Genomic DNA, 21,177 nt, shown 5'->3' with positions numbered 1-21,177 from the left:
GCACACTAGTAAAATCAGGCATAGTACGAAATATTTTTATTCGACCCTTTAGATATTAAAAATGGGGAAAGTCAAGCATATTGATTTAATTAAAAGGAAAGGGTGGCAGTGAGGATGAGACTTCAAAGTATTTGAAAGGAATATTTTCGATAAGAATTTTTCAGTTGCCCTCGGAATCTTTATTGCTATGCCTACTAGCCTAAAATCGTAAAGCGTCCTTAAAATTTTGGACTGATTTATTGTACTGCGTGACTATCGGGCCTTGTTCAATTTTATCACAAGTATTATCGAAATAGTTGGTATGTGCGCGAGTCGAGTGGACACGAATTCCAAATAATTTTATTGCGTATCGAACAAAGCTGTGCCACCTATATACAATGGCGCGTTCGAATGCTATAAACTATATTTGGCAATAAAGCTAAATTAAAACGTGTGACTGTTAATAAAGGCAGGATACGGCAGCAAGCCATGAATTAATAAATAGATATCTATTTTGAGTATCAATATCTGCCTTAAAGAATATGTGAGAACTTTCGAGAAAAACAAACTATTAAATTTTATGACATACACGAAATACGACTTTAAAGACATCACAATATTCGTATAGTCCCATTTAAATGCGGAAAACAGATTTTATTCTCGTACGTTAGGATCCAGTTGGGACGCCAACTGCGTAATCGAATGGATTTATTTGCAAACTCCGCCAATACATAGAAGCAGCTGTGACTTGTTGACTAAGCTTAGCAAATGCTCAAATAGATTGTTACTTCGGGTTTTGGGTGCCCCTGCTTACTGCCGCTGAATTTAGCGTATATATTATGTCTGGAAGGACACACACATACCCACACGTTTTATCCCCGAAGATGTATACAGAACCGCAACTAGTGCACCGACTTTTGAAGTGTGTATTCCGTCCCATGGTGTGATAAGGGGGCGATCCTATCGTCACATTAGGCGAAAATTCCAGACTCCAGACATCAGTCCGGAGTCTGGAATTTGTGCCCGATACCCAGGAGAAGATCTCAATATCACTTTGAACGACCCGCGAAGATCGAACCTGGGACCTCACCACTGCAGTCGTACCGTAATATAACTACGTGAAGCCTTACATTTTTACTTCATGAATAAATATTAATATAAAACTTATAAGTTCATATGCTCATACATGTAATAACCTCTCTCTTGAATTACTTATTCAACTCTAATGCCTCATTTAGATAATAATTTGTGCTTGAATATATAACTGAATTATGAGTACCGAATAAGCTGTTTATACACTCGTGTTTGTAACTAAGTTAGGAATGCAAATTCTTTCCGTGAATTTAAAGCTACAAAATCCCTAAGTCCCTACTACTAGGCTACTTTTTATCTCTGATACGGACTTTTACTGCAGTGTGCAGAGGCACGAGCAAATGTTAGTAATTTATATATTTTCTGGCTCAACTTTATATACAATCAATTCATTATGTGTACGTACGATTTCAGTTCGTTTTTATCGACCTTTGTAAACATTACATAGCTATGTAACATTTGATTGAACTGCGCCAATTCAAAGGTATTTTTTTGTTTATTGCTCGTTGATTTGTGTTAATGTTGCGTACTCTAAACTTTTGGACTTTGATCATTGATTGAATTAATTGAAAATTAATAACGTACTGTATTAGAACTGTACCTATATGTGACACGAAACAGGTCTACTTTAATTTTATAGTTGAATAACCGTGTGCAAGTAAATAACTGCCTTCTCAGTAAACTCTTTAGGGGACAAATCTTTGATAATCTTTTTAGTGCTAAACACAATACCCACCTGATTCATCAGTAACTCGTGTGTAAAAATGTATACTTACAGATTCACCTGCTTAAACCGTGCCTTTTCTCCAATCAGCGTTAAGTTTATTTAGTAAAAGACCTATCTCTCCAACAGTGGTGAAGGGTCCATATAACCCGATTCCCGTCGGCTTCTCTTTATATATAATCTTATTATCATTAGTATGTCTTGCAGACGGCATTCGTGTATATTAGTAATAATATATTGTGTCAGGTTTCCTTGCGAAAAATTTCACCTTTCACCACTGCTATCTAATCTACAACTCAATTGTTAAGAGATTATCCTTAATTTCCACATTGAACTACACTAATTTATTAATTAGTGACAAGACTAAATCTATTTCAAAAACAAGCATACTCTCGTGAGTGGCACTTTGATGTTCAGATGATTGCAGCGGCCTAGAGTCAAGTAGTAAACATACGCTATACAGGGTCATCTTAACATTGCGTTATTAAATTAAACCACATACTTCTTGAAAATAAATACAATAGGAAAGGAAATAATTTATTTAAACCTGTAAAATTTTATACATTATTTAGATTCCGTCAATATTAATTTACCAGTTCGGAAAGCAGTTCTCACCAGGGAAGAACGGGCAAGAAACTCTGGTGTTGCTCTTTTCAAAATCAGTTTAAGGTATAAACTATAGTACACAATGCAGAGAAAGCATGAATAGGTTACTAAAACTGGAGATGTAAAATGAAAACTTTAAGTTGTGAACAAAATAAATTTAATTTTACACGTCCTAATGTTGCTACTATTACTTAGATAATTTGTCGCAGCGGCAAAGTTACGCTTTCAGTCAGAAATTCACTCATGCGTACGACACACTCACACTAAATTACAAATTGGTAAAAATATAAAAAGAGTAAAACTATAATTTTTGGTGGACATATTCATTATTCATTAATGATTTTTTGCACAATGTTAACTGAGGTAGAGACGAGTATGTGACATCATTTTCTGACGCTATGTCAAAAGACCCTGTTTATAATTCAGTAGATCTCAATCCACCAACGTAACATCGGATTATGAAATAGTTACGCGGCTATGAGATTACTATATCGGTGAGAGCATGATTTATGTATACGTGGGTAGTAAAGATAAGTTAATTCGCGGCTTCGATCGCGTACAAATTTATGACAAATATTTAAAAAAAAACTCCTTTCTTGGAGTTATAAATCCAAATCAAATTTAATCAGAGTTATTGTTGTAGTAAAGCAATTAAAACGTAATAGACAGGTATAATTACTTAAATGTTTAATACAATCTTTCGCTCGCGACAAAGCTCGGGTGAAAAGTTCCTTGGGATAAAAGACTATATATTTTCCTGAAATAAAAAGTAGCCAATGTTCTATACCAAACTGTGATCTATTTTTGTGCTAAATTTCATCCAGATCCGTTCAGCCGTCCTGCCGTGATTGAGTAACAAACATCCATACAAACTTTCGCATTTATAATATTAGTATAGATTAATTTGGATTAGTATCTGTAATAGTAACTTGTTAAAGATATTGATAACAATATCTAAATCATTTATATTGGCATTTATACGTAGACTTAAGTCCAAGTCTAAGATCAGTACTCAAGTAATAAATTTATTTTATTACGTCTTAGCAATTTAGTTAACTCTAGACATAAACAATAAACACGTCTGTGTATATAAATTGATAACATAATTCATAAAGCCGCCTAATAAATTTGAACTTAAGCCGTTAAATCCGAGAGATTTTGAATTCGTGCCCTATATCTAGCAATCAAAATTCGCGCGTGTTGGGATTCAAAAAATTGTTGCCTAAGTAATGTTATGCTGATAGATTAGTTGAGTTTTATGGTCTGGTTAAGGAATTAGCTTGGGGAATACTGGGTACCGCGGCATGCACACTCCTATCTAGCCCTGCGGGAATCAGTGTCTGTATAGGTGAGGTTAAGAAAAATAATGTAGTTCGGCATATTTCTAAAACATACAACTAAAACGCTTTTATATTCGAATTATAATTGTCAGAGACATATGTACAAATTATGTCATACAAATTACTTCATGATTCTCCTTTGATTTCTTTAAAAAAATTTAACAATACGTAAAGAACAAGCTTATCTGTCCGGATGTCGAATAAAAGAAACGGAAGCCGCCCACTCTTGATCCAAAGATGTCTTAATTTTGAAACAAAATAAAAACATTACTAAGAAAAGGCAGGGTTGTTTTAAAACGAAAAGAAGAAAACAAAATGAAATTTATACGACCCCGACATAATCTAAAAATGCCTTTTGATCTACTAAACAATTCGACGGCAAAGTACTGTCAAAGACAGTCAGTGTGGCTATTAATATACTTTTTATAAACCGAGGAATACAACCGATGCGGCCAAGAGTGGATTTATTGGTTTTGAGGAAAAATATAAATCGGTCACAATATGGATGGTTTTTCTAAATAAATGGCTTCTAAGCATGAATTATATGAAGGTGATCATACTAATATTAGATATAAATAAAACGAGTAAATTTGTGATGTTTTAATGTGTAAAAGTAAACGCAGAAACCGCTAACGAATTTTGATGATGTTTGGCACAGAGATAAACCATGTCCTAAATTAAGAAAATATAGGCTACTTTTATCTCGGAAAAGTACACAATGACGTTTCTTCAACAAAAGAGTAGAGCGGTGACGTATTCGTCTACGAGGTCACATTTACCTACCAACTACAAAATCCCTAATTTAAAATTAATTTAACAGAAATTATACCAAAATTCTCTACTTGACATGACCCTTAAGTAAAACTTTAATAATTTGGCAAAAGCTTCTGCAACGTGGTTGTGAACATTAAATTCAAAGCCGGTAGGATTTAATTAGTGCCCGTTTTATTCTCCCACATAGGTGAAGAGACTAACATAATTTATGTATAACACCGCCAAGGGAATTACGGCGTAAAAGCTTTAATAGTAAAGTATATAACCGCTAAGTAGGCCCAGTCCCGGAGGAGAGTAAAGTAAACCCAATGTCAACCTTCATATAAAATAAACCAAATATTGTAATATCGTATCCGTTTTTATGCAATATGAGTATTTATAGTACCGATGTCCGGGTCGGTATAATTCCTTGAACTCGTTCGAGGTTGTGAGTATTTTGGACAATCCCAACGTTTATTTAAAATGAAACATGGAATTTTCACTACCTACTACTTACTAAGACGTTTATAATAAAAAAAAATGTTTTAACATAGTAAGAAAATAGTGTAAACGTAGCTCTATGTTCTTTGAAAGGTTAGCCAGGGTTTTTATGATAAAAAATTACACGAATCAGGGTTGCCTCACATGCGAATTGTGATTGAACACGTAATACCAACCATCCCTAGTATAATCCCTCGCCATATAGTGAGGCAGCGATTTTTAAGTATAAATTTTAGTTTTGCTGTGAGAATTGAACCTAGAACTACATGAATCACATCCCAAGTTCACGATGACGCTCCTGACTCATGGCGGTAATTAATACAAGGTGCTTACCTGATGCTGCCTCGCCTCCTGCTGCTTGAGGTACCGCAGCCGCTGCTCCTTCGCGCACAGCAGCTGGTGCTGCGTGTCGATCTGCTGTTGCTGTCGGAGCGCCATGGCGCGCAGCTCGCCCAACGTCAACTCCACCCCTTCCCCCAACTGCAAACAATTTATTATTCATATTTTACATATTCTATTATATTAATAACTTGTTATTAACAGAAGTAACAGCGGTAAAGTAATAACGGTTATCAGTCATCAATTTTTAGATATAAAATAGTTAATAAGTTTTGGCAATAGCTTAGTAATAAATTCAATATTAATATGATGCTAGAATTCAGTGCATGAATAGACAATTAATGACTGCAGGATTTTCCTACTAAAGATAATGCAAATGCAGTTATTTCAACTGATACTTTGTTGATCGGCACCCAAGTCTCACCATACGTAATCTATCTCTAGTTTCATAATAAAAATAAATTATGACATTATATTAGCAAGATGCTGAGTTTTTGAAAAAGAATTCATTCCGCACTGCTAAGAAAGGCAATCTAACACTGTCATAATTACCCGCTAATGGTTATAAAATGAGTAAGATGATTTAAATTCATTTAATCTGGACTCATAGCAGTAAAAACTATTAACGCTGGACTATTTCAAAACATCCTGATAAAAATGCATTTTATTGTTACAATTATAAAATTTATAATATGTAATGTAATGTATATAAAATATATATGAACATAACTTGGTTTATTATTTTATCAAATATTTTTAGCGTATTTCATTTCAACATGCAAATACTTCTTAGCTCAATTACGTGACAGTCTTATACCATTTCCCATGGGAAATTAAAAGTCAACTCGGTTTGATTAAAAATAATATTACAGAACCGTTAACGATAAAAATAACAAGTATTACAATGATATACAAATGTCAAGTTAAAATCATATTGAGATGTGTAGATAGAGACCTAGGGAAATTCCTTAATCGTAAAGGTGAGGAAGTACAAATGAACCCTGGTTACACTATGGTTATACAAGAAAGTTCTGAAGTATTTATTTATATGAGTTTAATATATTTAATATCAACCTAGTTTCTATAACCTTTTTAAAGCATCATTCCAAAGGTGACTTAAACCACATACATCAACATCTACAAATTTAATATTAACAAAACAAGAGGAGATTACCAAAGTGAAAAATTATGACGAAATAGTTATAATCATAATCTTTTACTCGATAATTCAAATATGTAGTAATAGGTATTTAAAAGTTATACGTGGTTGTCAAGTGGCTCTCCGTCAGCAGCGGTTTGATCGTTAGCCATCGCGCCTCGAACTTCTTACGTAGGGAAATGTAATTTACTCGAAGTATTTCGCACTTAAGGTGAGCACTCACCGGGAACGTTCGTGTAACAGCTTGGATTTCGCGAACACGAATGTTACAGTGCGCACCACTTGTAACACGACACTGTATACATATTTCATAAATTCTTGGTGGTATCTAAACGAAAAAACGAACTCGAAGTGTCTGAGATTTCGAAATAAATACTTTTTCTTAAGTTTATTCGCGTCTTACCGAAACCTTAAATGTGTTTTAATTATTTTTCGGTGTTTTTCTTTGTCTGGCTTTCTGTATAAAACGATTGGAACATTTTAACTAGACTTTTATTAGTAGTTTATTTATTAGTTTTAGTTATTTCTATACAAATATTAGGAGTTATGTAATACAATGCTTGACGCAAAAATATATATGAGCTTTATTTATCCAGTGAGTGACACTTTTAATGAAATTTGTGTAAAAACATGATTGCCTCGATCACCATTTGTAATGATGGACCTGTATGTAAAAGTTTCGAATATAATAACAAATCTAAGATATGTAATAGATGAAATACGTGAAAAAAGTTTCATTTAATTTTAAAGAAAAAGACATTACAAATCTCAATATAAATGGAAACTTTAACAATTTTTCTTTAGACACACTCAATTGAAACTTTCCGTGTAGCTGGGATAAGTTGAGATCTCTATTATGAAATAAATCGTAACTAGAATTGTAAGGTGGTTCACGCTCTGCCATTCCTTACTTCTGACTATTAAATGAATCATGATTAAAAAAAATACGAATATACACAGTGGTTATTATCGCTATGTAGTTGATTCTATTTAGTAACATAATATAAAAGCATTATAAAGTTTTGTTTGTCTCCTCACTACTTAACTTTAATATAGGGATACCTATCGAAAACATTATGTTTATAATTTTACTTAAATTCTAATCTAATTAAATAAGACCGATGCATTAGACTTTTTAATTAAAAGTATATTTCCTAGGTTGAAGCTTGAATTCTACAAATACGGGTACATATACATTATAGACCCACACCTAATAGGTCATCTTAAAATGGTCACTCTATAAAGCTTTCAATGTGCATTATTCAAAAGCTTTGAAATATTCGCAATAAATACTACTTATTTATAATCCCTCTAGGCCATATAAAATTGTAATTTAGCCTTAGATAACTCGATAATACACGCGGAAAATACAGAAGCCGCCAGGGATTCATAGTTCTTAGCGCATTGTTAATTTGAAAGCAAAAACCTCGGAGCCGACGTGCGGTGTGAACAAAGTGCGCGTGCCCCGACCGATACACCGGCCTTAATACGTTTTGCATATTAAAATCGCGTAGAAACTCGTATGAAAATACATTTTGGTCCTTGAAATTTTTACAGTAAATTTTATAAACTTTGGATGAAAAATATGACTGTCACATTTTTTGAAATCATATAAACAATAATAATTACAGTTAATTAAAGACAGCTAGTTTCATTAAATTTTGAATAGTCAATAATTTATCATAATATTTTAATACTTTAACAGGGAAGAAAGTCGAAAATAATTATAACCTTTTTAGTTTGAATGTGCTTAAGCGATATATTGTCGTAACAGAGACCGGTTTAGTTTTAATATCTTTGGGCTATCCGTAGGGATTCTAATGTAGTTTAATGACCGTTCTGAACCCTATTGGGATAACTTAATAGAGATAATTCTATTCCTGTGATTTAGTTGTGAGCTTATGCACTCTACAATGTAGTATGGTTGTGAAGGTTCGGTAATCGTGCAGTCAAGTTGAAATACATTGTCGAGGCCTGACTTGCCTTGAGGGGTTTGAGGTTGCTTGACGATAAGAATTTGGGTATAAGCAAACACTGTAGACTAAGTAAAAATCTATCATGATTTGTAGCGGTATTCTAAGTTGCTTCGTGTATCAATATGATTATTTCCTCAAATAATTAAACGTTCATAAATGGCATTATTTTTCGCATATATTATATAATATCCATGGCTCCTATGTAAACTAACGTATCTGAAAAAAATAGCGATTTTATCTTTTTTAGCGTTTCGTTATCCTAGGTACTGTTAACTACAAAACCAAAAAATCTCTTTATTTATTATCTTGAAAAAAGTTAAAATAGCATTTTTTCCAGACACGAAAGTTTACTTAAGACCTATCGATATCACATATGTATTGTATATGTATACAATGGATATAATATATAGTGTATTGACGGGATGAAGCAAAAACATCGTCGATCCCAAATATCAGTCGGTTAACTATACACGAGACTCTAAACGATGGATTTTTGGCTCTGAAGGCAGTATAACATCTACCGCAAAACCGCACACTGCCGACAACGGCTGGGAACCGCATTTAACTTAATGTGAAGAGAACCTTGTGATTTGTGGTACAGTCTATTATGTCTCTTAATCATATACGAATATTGTAAACGAAACGTGTAGTTACACATTTTTTTAAAACATTTATCTTCATCATCATCAGTAGCATAATGTCCAATGCGAAACAAGGGCCTCCCCCGAACATTATTACAATTAATTAACGTAGTTCATCAAAACACACAATAAATTGACTTCCGCGCAAAAAAAAAACTCTAATAATCTTTCCTTATATTTAACACATCATAACCTTTTCATAATATTTTAAATTATACTCATTGCAGAGGTCAACTTAAAATGGTTACTTCTCGAGACTTTCCATGCGAATCAAGGCGCGAGCGAAAGTTAATTGTAAATATCCGATTGTAATAAATAAAGGCAAATGTTCATTAACCCAACCTCAAGAGTCTACAATAAAATATCACAAAATTTATTATCATTGCTTTTCCTTCGGCAATATCTTCACTAATAAAATCGTATTTACAGAGCAATCTTTTACAGTTGTTTCCATTAGCTGCAGAGTTTGTTGTATCTAGAATGTCTATTCCGTGGGCACAACGTTGGTCGTGCAGGATTAACGGATATGGCTCGAAATATGAGTGTCTTTCAGCGATAGCAGTAGGTCAGCAAAGTGGCCCAGCTTTTATATAAGCGGCATTACTCGCGATTGTTTGGATTTGTCTCCACAATTCAGATGGTCTCCTTTCTGACTTAGGCATAATGTATTGTATTGTGCGACCGAAATATGTGACTTTCATTGCGTTTATTGTTATACAACAAAAGGTTGGTTAATGGTCGGGTTTAGTAGGCTTATTTAATTGTTCAGAGAATATTTATATTTATTTTTGTAGGTTACGTAATACAAATATATTTATTCAACGAAAGGCACCTAATCTGATTTTCCTTTTACGTCTATATAAACCTATTTTATACCTACATTTCTCCGTTACTCGCTGTATAAGCGCATGTATATCATCCAATCCTAAACAAAACCTTTTCTATTCTTGAAATAAGTTACCGTGAACACAAATGAAATAGAACCAGTTTTGTGGTTCTACTTTTGCAACAAATGTGCAAAATACGTGGAAGAATCACACGAAATTGTATTATATACATAACAATTATATCTTTTGTTTACGCGAATGTAAGATATTGCAATAAAACTTTTTCGGATATATGTATTAATCCGTGATTAAAATCCATAAAATACTTTTATTTTAATATATACAAATAGTTTAGCTAGTCCCTTTTAAGGCACAGTCATCAAATCCATACACACTCACCCATTTTATCCCCAATGAGGTAGGCAAAAACGCAACTGGTGCATTCATTTCATTTCACTTTCCGTGTATTCCGTCCCATGATAGGGGGCGAGCCTATATTGCCCGGGAATCGACCCGAGACCTCAACAGTGCAGTCGTATTGTAATACAACTGCGCCATCAAGACTAATTATGTCTTTTATTGTTAACGTATCAAATAAAGACATAATTAGAGTCCCTTTTGTACTTTGCAAATTAAACAACGACACGAAATAAATGCCCGTTACTATTATTCACGGAATAATTAAAAACAACTGTAGGACAAAAGTTTTTCGTAAACGTCCAGGCGAATTGAAAGCAGCGCTTCAGATAACTTGCCTAACATAACAAAACTGGATCGCAAAAATGTTCATTACAGTTTAATATTATTGTAATAACAGTAGGAAATGAACATTTTATATATAGTATTATGTTTGTTATAATACTAAGGTATTATTAATATAGTGATTATAGTACCGGCATACTATGACGGCAATTTCGATAGATTACAATAGTGAGGTGAAATCTCAATTCAATATCGAAAAAAATCAATGGCAAGTCGCATCTTTAAGTTTTTAGGTTCATAGTTAGTAGGTAATGCAAAGGGTAGCTGAGTAAAAAGATTTAAAAAACAAAAAAAAATGTTTACTTAATATATTTGAATGAAACGAATATGCAATTAAAATGAATATACTATACTTTACTACCCGAGTTTGCTGGAGATAAAAGTTGTGCTGGCTAGCGATCCTATAAGTGACCATCGTATTAGATTTCCTTTCCTTTAATTTCGTATTGCGAAAAACAAATGCCAAGCTGTGCCGTAAAATTACACTTTCCATATATATTTAGAAACGAATTCTGCTTAAATCATCTTTCGTAGACGGAAATAGGCTACACCAGATCATATATTTTAGTGCACGTCATTAATGACAATAATGTATAATAATTAGCGTCTTCAACGTAGTTATGAATTAATACGAAACTTGATGAGCAGACAAACGTCAAAACGGAATCCAACTATCCATCATCATAAAATGTTACTCTATAAAATAGGCAATATTCAAAGCGTAATATGGAATTTTGTATACAAGCTTAGAAACTTTCCTTGATTTTTTCTCATCGGGAACCCTTAACCATTGTGGTGTCGTAAGGGATCCGTCGGCGAGGATTTATACATCTTGACACTTGTTGATAGCCGAGCCCGTCTGCCCTGTGATGTATTGACAGGGAGATAAATCGTATTACCGCTGGGCCGTAAAAATAACCATGCCATTGAAACTAAGGTTAAGTGGAAGAAAGTATTCTGGTTTACTATTTCTGACGAGATAACTCGTCTGGTCCTTGGATGCCATCAATGTAACGGTAATAGTAATGTATTACAAATGTTTAAGATACATACATAGTATCCTACCACTATCGCATATGGGTAGGTAGAGACTATGGATTGCCACATTGCTCGATTTTGATCTTTATGTGTATTAAAATAACTGTCTATAAAGTTGTGGAGTTATGAATTTCCGTATCTATTGCTCTTTGAATATAAGCTATAATACTATAGTCGTTCCATTAAAATAAACAAATATGCTTTAATTTATAAATACTCAACAACCAACTTCTTGGCCTACACTCTCAGCTTCTCATAAATGAAAACTGTTTCCGAGACAGCTTAATATTGTCTCATAATTTAATCAAAACAGAATCAGGCCAACTAAAACAATATACTTGCATGAAATACAACCGCAATAAAAACTCAGTACGCCAGTTGGCTTTTAATCAGCACTTAGTTAACCAACATTTATCTTTCAATTTAACAAAGACACAAACTCAAATATTCCAATTGGTTTGCTTGTTTATAATTTAACAAATTGGCCAATTTGGCTCTCGATCTCTTTAAAACTTTCCCGGAGCGTGCGGAAGATACTTCGAGGCACTGATTGGTCCTATTGATTGTATGGGGAGTGCCAATGTTTGCGAATTTATTCGACATACGAGTTTACGTGAATATTGGTATTAAAATTTTGTTTATAGTATTTCACTCAAACCTCATCAGAAAAGTAAGTGAAGTGTGGTGTTAAGCCAGGCGCGGTAATGAAAGTTCCAACTTTTAAAACATTATGTATTTGTTTGTATGGTCAATAATAATAGCAAGCCATAAAAACTAACATTACAACACCTTAATTACTGATTTAAGCAGTATGGATCACGTACGTAAATACATATATATTACTCTTAATTATAAAATTTTGTGGCAAGGTATGGAATCGGTTAATTCACAGAATTCACCTTCCCAGAAGTAATTATTCCTGTATGTCGTTGTTATTTGATTTAATAATTTCCATTTGTTTGACTCCCTGAGTGGCAAAATTGTAATTTGGTACGACAGCCGAGCAGGTTACGGATTCGATACCCGAGTCGGTTCGTCTTATTAAGATTTTCTGGTCAATATCGGACTCCTGTCTATATTTGTACCAGGTGAATGATAACTGCCTCCTATAAAACAAAACCAAACTTATCTGGCAAAATGTGGATAAGTAACTGCCTACCACTGAAAAAGGAAAAGAAAGTTATCTAACTAGCTTACGAATTTTGTAAAGTCTATTTTATTGATAAAACAAGCCTCCCAGCTTCATGACCACGGCCATATAGTTCGTACGGCCCGAATCACTCGCTGCATGTTATCGGTGGTAATTCTTCACTCACATATAAAAGTAAGTGAATTTCTATGTCAGACTCTTTGTTAAAACGTGGATGCGAATGTACCGCCACGCTTCAATTCCTATGAATAATGTATTTACATTCGACATCCCTAATGGTACACTATTGCATATTATTTTTCTTCTGACTTGCGAACCGTACAATTTTTTAACGCTTATCTTCCATTACGTAATAACTTCAAACATATATTAATGTTTTACGATTAATTTCTAATCATATAATTTAATTTTAATTTGAAATCTTGTTTCCTTTATTAAATTCTAAAGATTACAATAATATAAAAACCCTGCAACAGTTTCTATTAATTAAACTGCGCCATACTTTGGCATTAAGGTTACGTTTCTGTTGGTTTAAATAAAAAAAATAATTACGCCATAGCGTATTATTGAAGCAGTATTTTAATAAATTTATGTCGCGTCACCGGTTCCCAAGATATCTGCGTCATACTACAACAGTTCGTTAGGAGTACAAACAAAAACTGTGATATTGAGCAACCACGACGAGCGTTTACAAACTGCCAGCATTTTCTAAACCGTTTAAAACTAGGATCGATAGTTGAAACGTTCGAGTTGCCACCGTTCCTTGGACACCGGCGGCCTTAACTAAGATTAAGATGAAAATAAATTATCTTGAGTGCAGCTCTCGCGCTAACTTTTCATTCAATATTAAGAGTTAAAAAATTGGCTGTGATTTTCCAACGCTCCAGTTTTCGTTGAGTTTCTTTGAACCGGTTGGTCAATTCACTATGGAATGGTACAGTGGGCACCGCAAAGCAAAAAGTCAAAGAGATCATGCCTTTGAGTGAATACGTACGCATTGTACCGTATTCTGCGTGCTCGCTTGTGTGAAATAACGATGAAATTCGAACAATTTGAATTTTTCAAGGGGTTTTACCAACGTATTTTTAGCAAATAGCCAGCCTTTGCAGTTTGTTTAATGCGCCGGGTTAGGTTTGTTGAACGCCAGTATTGTCTGCCGTATAATACTATACGAAAACTTACCAACTGCAAATGTTTGTCTGGTTTAAATTTGTGAGCGAAGGTAAAGTTTGAAGCTCTTGTCTACAGTATTTGTAAGGGTAATAGTTATATAACTATGATATTACTAACAGCTGGTACTTGTAAACTTTCATAATGCTTATTTCATCAACAGAATTCGCGAGTTACATGTACGAAGTTAAAATCTAATTGGACTTTAAATCTAATAAAGACATAAGAATATCTTATCTTATTAATATTGATATTGTACCTATTTGAACAATTCATTTAGTCCTTATGGTTAACCGTAAAGTTTACGCTATATTTAAGCTGAGCATAATCCTCAACTACTCAATGTTTAATTTAAGTTACATTGTTAAAATCGCTCCAGTGCACACTCTATTGCGCGCTCCACATACTCGCCATTGTACGAACTAAGAGTACAGCAAGTAACACAACGCGACACATTGATGAATGCGAAACACACGGCAACTTAATTTAACTTCAGCGATTAATGTTGAACAGTAATTGTCCGTTTTTACAACGTAAATTATAAATTCAGTAGCTTAAACTCGGATTACTAGCATTGTTTGTTTATTTAGAAGATAATCCAATATGATGCAATCAAATTAAACGCGAAAACATTTCGGAGCTTATTTCATTAAAATTTAATGGCATTAACCAGGAACGTACTGCGTTCCTTCGTAATACCTTATTACGGGGCTCACAGTAGGTCGGCAAAAAGTGGAGAAGATGTATCTTGTTTTATGTAACAGTTAACAAGCTTTTTTTCTACTATTCATCCCGGCGTTTTTATGGCACGAAACTCGTGTTACTGTAACATATTAGCCTGATATTATCGTCTAGATATTAATGTTATAAATTAAGACCTCGTTCAGACGAAAAGTTTCAGTCAAGCGTTTGCTAAACGCGACGCTTAGAGAACACGTATATTGTACGTATTTTATTCGGGATGTTCACATACTAACGCGCGATTAACGCGTGTCATGTTAACGGGGCTTGAAAGGAACTATAAATCATACACGATATTGCGTTCAATTATTTCCTAAAACGTAATAGTATTACCAAAATATTTGATGTTCTAAAAACTTATTGGAATAATAATTAAATTTAAATGCATACTAAATCAGCAAAATATGTAACTTCATTAATAATTTACTGCAATAATTAATTTTAAGTCCAGATTGTATCAACAAAATGAACATCCTTATATAATATAATTAATAAATATAGTTATAATTTAAATATAGACGAATTCCACACCGCGGTCAATTCACGTTAGAAATTGTTAACAGCTTTTAGTTGCGTGTTGCGAGGGCTGTATGAAAGGCACTGCACGCTCACAGATTAATTACTCGCTTAGAGCAAAGCTGCTTTGCAGTCTAATTCAGTTTCAGACTGGTAGCTCGAGTGGAGCCACCAAGCACTTCGGTACCAGACTAATGACTCAAACATTTTTTACGTAAGTATCTTCAAGTTTAAACGTCAATGCTGTTAATATAGGCGTCATTCAATATTGTGAAAATAAATTAACAAATACGAAAAAAACTAATCTGTGTGAAATTTACTGTCTCAGTGGCGTATTTGTTTTGCTTGCGCGGTACAGCAACGCTCTAATGTTTTAGGTTCATTTCTGGGTTGGGCAAAGCGATGTTGAGTTTTTCTACTCAGTATCAATCCGGAGTCTGGAATTTGCGACTGATAGGCTTGCCCTACGAATAGCAAAAGCCTTAGTTGCAGCTCTGCCTTGCATTTCGGTTATAAAATTGGGATATGTACCTATTTGTTATTTTTTTGGTTTTGTATATATTTTTGTTATCAAAAATAGTAATTAAAATTATTGGAGTAATAAAACCTCCATTTGACATCAGTTCATGACGGGTCGAAAAATATTTATTTTAAAAGTAATTAACTGTATTCACGGAACGAGGGTGCGTTAAGGAGGCAAAGAACCGTTTACAGGGACATGAATAAAACATGAAACGTGTGAGCTCGCCCTTACGCCCGGAAAAATGTTGGCGCAATACAACAACGACAGCGACATTACATAATTAAGTGTACGTACTCGAGTATACACGAAACGTCTAAAGCCATGTTACATATTAACAATGTATAAACGTATGAAATCCATTTATATGAAATTATAAGGAAAATAACATTGTTGCAAACTTATATAGGTAAGTCTACTAACACTTTCATACACAGACAATTTTCACAAACCAAATCCAAAAAGTAAAAGCCAGGGTACATTTCGGCACGTATTTATTTATAATTAAAGAATAACGCCCATGTATATACGACTATGTTTAAACTAATTGCTGTATTATAAAGGATACACGCCACATTTTGTTATTAGGCACCCTAAGTGTGTCAAGAGGGCGTTCAACTCCCTCATATGGTACGTAGAATATAACTTTTAAGACTTATGCGGTAAAACTCTACGCTTTAAAGTCTAATACTGTAAGTAACACGCGCTTTATTACTCGGTCTGCTTCGTAATGCGAGTGAATCACAATATGAAGTTAGCGTTGAATTCATGAATGTATTTGTAAAGCAACGTTGTTGCGAAGGATGTCTAAGGCTGCGAGAAAAAAACGTTTATGGAAAGACAAGAAGCAAATTAAATTTTTATAACTTATTTATTATTTTTTTGGTAACGATATTTAGTAATATTTTTATATCATTTAACAAGCCAAATAAGTTACTTGTCTGATGAATGCTAAGGCTGCCCTTACACAATAGCAACACCACCTGAATTACTTAGCCCTTCAAGATACAAAAGGAGTTTACGTAAGCTCGTTAAAATAATATACCGTAAGAGGAAGATTGAGAACGCAATGTTAAAAATCTGTATCGTTTTATTAAAATTGGATACTTCAATTATTTAGAAAATTTCAACCCCTTGCGCTATTATAAATTCCTCTGTTATTTAATTCTAGACCTAATATATATGTAATGTAGCAATAGTTTTACTGTAACACGCGATACATTAAATTATTTATCATTTAATTAAATTACTAAACCATCCAGGTGTGGCACTAAAAATGTTGCACAAAGCGCAAAAAAAACTAGCAAAAAGACTAAATTAAATAGCACGGAAAAGCTCTTGATTAAAATACATCACATTTTTAAGCAAATAAAATCATCGCACCGTTTTCATACACGTTATAGCGTTCGCGTGAGTGGCGCGGTGTTAACGTGAAAGCAAATGAAATGGTCAGCTTTTATTTGCAATTTCCATACTATCTGTATATTGAAATGACATAACGATTGGCATCCATCATTTATATTGGCGATTTTGAATAGATATAGTGCTAATTATTGTGAGTCTGGTGTTTTGGTCGGCTGTGTTTGTAATTTGCGTAAATGGTATCATTTATATTATACCATTTACGCAAATTACAAACACAGTTACTAAATTCATTCATATTACAATTATTTCCAAACAGAGAGATTTACTCGTGATAGGTCTCTCATATGTGAGAGTCCGCCTGAGTAGGTACCACCGCAATGTTTATTTTTCCCGCCAAGCAGCAGCAGCAGCAGTGTGTAGTCACTGTTGTGTTCCAGTTTGAAAAATTTTGTAGGCAGTGTAACTACTGGACATAATGAGACTCAACATTTCATGCCTCAGGATGACGAGCGCAGTGGAATAACAAACAATACTTTGTAATTCAATGTGTTTCTACTGTTTATGGGCGGTCGCATCGCTTACCATCAGGCGAACGGCAAGCTCGTCTCCTCATTCAAAGCAATACATCACACATCCATAGAACATCTCGATCAAATTGATACAAAAAGGGTTATAACGTACAAAATATAAAATTTCTGATACGTTTCCCGTGTAAGGTATTTTAAAAAGTCAACAACAGAGGTTACGTATATTAAAACGCTGATTAATATTTATGACAGCGTACACAGCTAGACTTGGGTAAACTTTACTAATTATTCTACCGAGAAAATACTCCAGAAAATGTGATTAAAATTTTGTAAACAAACATTAATTAAACATGATTTATCCGTGAATATCAAATTATATGGAAATTGAAGAGAACAGATTTTTATAAAAGATCTTGCGTATTAATAATTATAATTAACTAAATTTGGGTCACTATTGTTATGATGAAGTGTTAAACAGAGTGAGACACAATAAAGATAAGTGCAACTGTCATCCCGACAAGCGAGAAACCAGATGCTTGAGATTTTTTTTATATTCGTTATGCATCACACGCTTCATTTTTTTATAAAGCCTAATTTTATTACCATGTCGTACTACATACAGTATGTGTATAACATCCAATACCTTAACTTTTAAATTCCTTGTATTTAAATAAAACAATAATGCAGCCATATTAAGTTTTATTATTCAAAAGTACACTCAACAATGAAACTAGGTCGAAGCTCGTAACGCAGCTAAAAATCGAACACTCATCAGTGGAAAACATTACGCCAATTAAATAATATACCTATGTAAAAGTAATAGGACACAAAAGCGATTAATCAGAGGAAAATGAATTAAGTCGGCATTATGACGTTGGCTCTAGACAAATGTCCCAGACTATGTACAATTAGTGTAGTTTGACGGAGGTAAATCGGGTTACCTAGAATGTCATGTGAGATTGATTATGCTGATCAACAATGCTTCTTATTAGCAGATTAAACGAGACATACATGCACTTTGTGATGAAATATTATTGTTAATACGGCAAACGTACTTGATGATAAAGTCACACGGTTTAGAACTATATGTTTTGTATAATGATTTCTTATGTTAAGCCAATGTTAGATATTGAAATAAAACGCCCCGTGACCACGAAATCTACAGCCTTCGAAACTCCGGAAGAAAATTATAGTATAAAAACCGCAGTAAAGTCTGCAAAATACTTTTCTTTCCAAGTTTTGCATAGTAACATTCAACCTTAATAACTTCGCGAGTAAATCTTAAATGATTTTCGTGTTACAAAAAAAATGATTTTATAATAATACACAATATTATGTAAATCATACATAATTTACACTTATTCTCTATTCTAATACCGAAGATTGTTGAATTATTGTATCATGATAAAATTCCCTTAACATAAAAATTTGAGGAAGCCTTAACCCAAAAATTGTATATTTATAGGCTACTGAAATAAATCACAGTTAAATTAATTAAATCACAAATTGAAATTGAATTAAATTATCACACACACATTAATTAAACTTACTAAGAACAAAATAAGAAATAATTACACCAATTTCGACCCTATTTGGTCAAGGTAACTAAGGCATTACGGACTTATCGCACGATAGTCTCGTTTTATTTTCTACCAGAAAGGAATATTATAAATGTGCTTTCAGTTGCATGGTCTACCGACACGATTTCCATATGAAACGGAACGGTAAACTAATATCTAAGTATAGCGAAGTATTTGAATTGCGAGGAACGGTTGTTTGTCGAACATTTCACTACCTACAGTAAGTGTTTCTGATATTGCTTTGCCGAGGGGCACCTTATATGAAACATCATAAAATATTCATCAGTTCAAATCTGCTTATAACTAACGTGAATTCAAAACAATTTAATATCGAATAGGAAATTGTTCAATTAAATTACGAATATTTTTATTTCAAAATAAAGCAGAGATCATTTAAATTATCATACGTACGTTCGGAATACGCGCGTACATTTTATTAAATATAGCGAAAAAATCTAAATAAACCCTCAATGAAAATTATTTATTATGATTAAGAATAGAATTCAACGTTTCCCGACCCCATTCACCTTCTTTAGGTATCTTAACTCTATCAAACTCGCGGTTTAAGATCTCTCATAAACATATCCTTTATAACGTGTTGTAAAAAGTTTATTCAAACTCGATACCTATCAGTACATCGTAAATTATTTAAGCTGTATGGTAACTTTTACTCTTATACTATACTAATATAAAAATACCACAGTTTGGTTTGTACGTCATTGTTTAAAAAAAGGATTTAATATCTAATAAAAAAATCATCATGTAGAAATATAAAAGGTTCCTATTATTGCAAATTTAGATCGTTTTAAAACTTTCATAATTTCAAATTATTAAGTACTAGCTTCCGCCCGCAGCTTCGCCCGCGTGGATTTCGGACTTCAAGAATGGAGCCGGTCGCGAACGTTCGAGAATGTTCGTTTTACGAAGCTACTCGCTAGGTGATTCGCTAGTCTCTAGGTGCCAAGCAAGCAGCCTGCCTGTGCGTTCGCGACCTTATATATATATATATATATATATATATATATATATATATACAAAAATAATCCTTATAGCATGATTCAGTATTCACGCATGATGGCTTATTATTAGCGCATTTCATGTATAACTTTGGTGTTTCTATACCGATTTCTATGATTCTTTTTATGGAATATTTAATAATGTTAACTTTTTTAATTAGGAATGACTGAGAGTGTTATAAACGTAAGAGTAGACAAATATAATGAGAAAGCTTCGAACTGCTAAGCTATCGGGAGTTACACGTGTTATTGTGAGTCAACCATAAAAGATAGACATATGCTGTCGTGGGATATTTTTTACATAATTTTAAGGAGAACATTTCCGTCATACATGATTTCTGTGTAGCTTTAACCATTAAGGTTGCACACGCGACGGAAGCTTAAAAACTGGAGTAACTTCTCGCGTTTTCCCAACATTTCCCTTCACTGCTCTGCTCCTATTAATTGTAGCGTGATGAAAAGTATACTATAACCAGCACAGGAGTATGACAAATAATTGTACCAAGTTTCGTTAAAATCCATCGAGTAGTTTTTGTTTCTATAACGGTTATACAGACAGACAGACAGACAGACAAAAATTTTACTAATTGCATTTTTGGCATCAGTATCGATCCCTAATCACCCCCTAATAGTTATTTTGGAAATATATTTCATGTACAGAATTGACCTCTCTACAGATTTATTATAAGTATATAGATGACAAGTCAATAAATAATTAAAATGATCTAGATAATAATTTAAATATTTATGGTATACATTTACATTTGTTTAAATCTTGTTATTTATTTACATATTTATAGTAAATACGGTATAATTTTTATAGTAATACATTAGGTAAAATTGAGGACACATCAT

At 33.3% G+C, this 21,177-nt stretch overlaps 1 protein-coding gene across 9 annotated transcripts in view; it reads right to left on the bottom strand.

Moving 5' to 3' along the window:
• Positions 1-21,177, bottom strand: part of LOC115442957 (apoptosis-stimulating of p53 protein 2) — a 228,154-nt gene that overhangs the window by 29,349 nt on the left and 177,628 nt on the right. For all 9 annotated transcript variants that reach the window (XM_030168253.2, XM_030168262.2, XM_030168220.2 and 6 more), the window contains one exon: positions 5,329-5,475. In XM_030168253.2, the coding sequence (XP_030024113.2) occupies positions 5,329-5,475 (147 nt within the window). The remainder of the gene's footprint in view (positions 1-5,328; positions 5,476-21,177) is intronic.

This window comes from Manduca sexta, chromosome 11 (genome assembly GCF_014839805.1).
Source record: "Manduca sexta isolate Smith_Timp_Sample1 chromosome 11, JHU_Msex_v1.0, whole genome shotgun sequence".
In the NCBI taxonomy this organism is placed as follows: domain Eukaryota; kingdom Metazoa; phylum Arthropoda; class Insecta; order Lepidoptera; family Sphingidae; genus Manduca; species Manduca sexta.
Note: the sequence above shows the minus strand (reverse complement) of the source record. Positions and strands in the feature narration are given on the sequence as shown.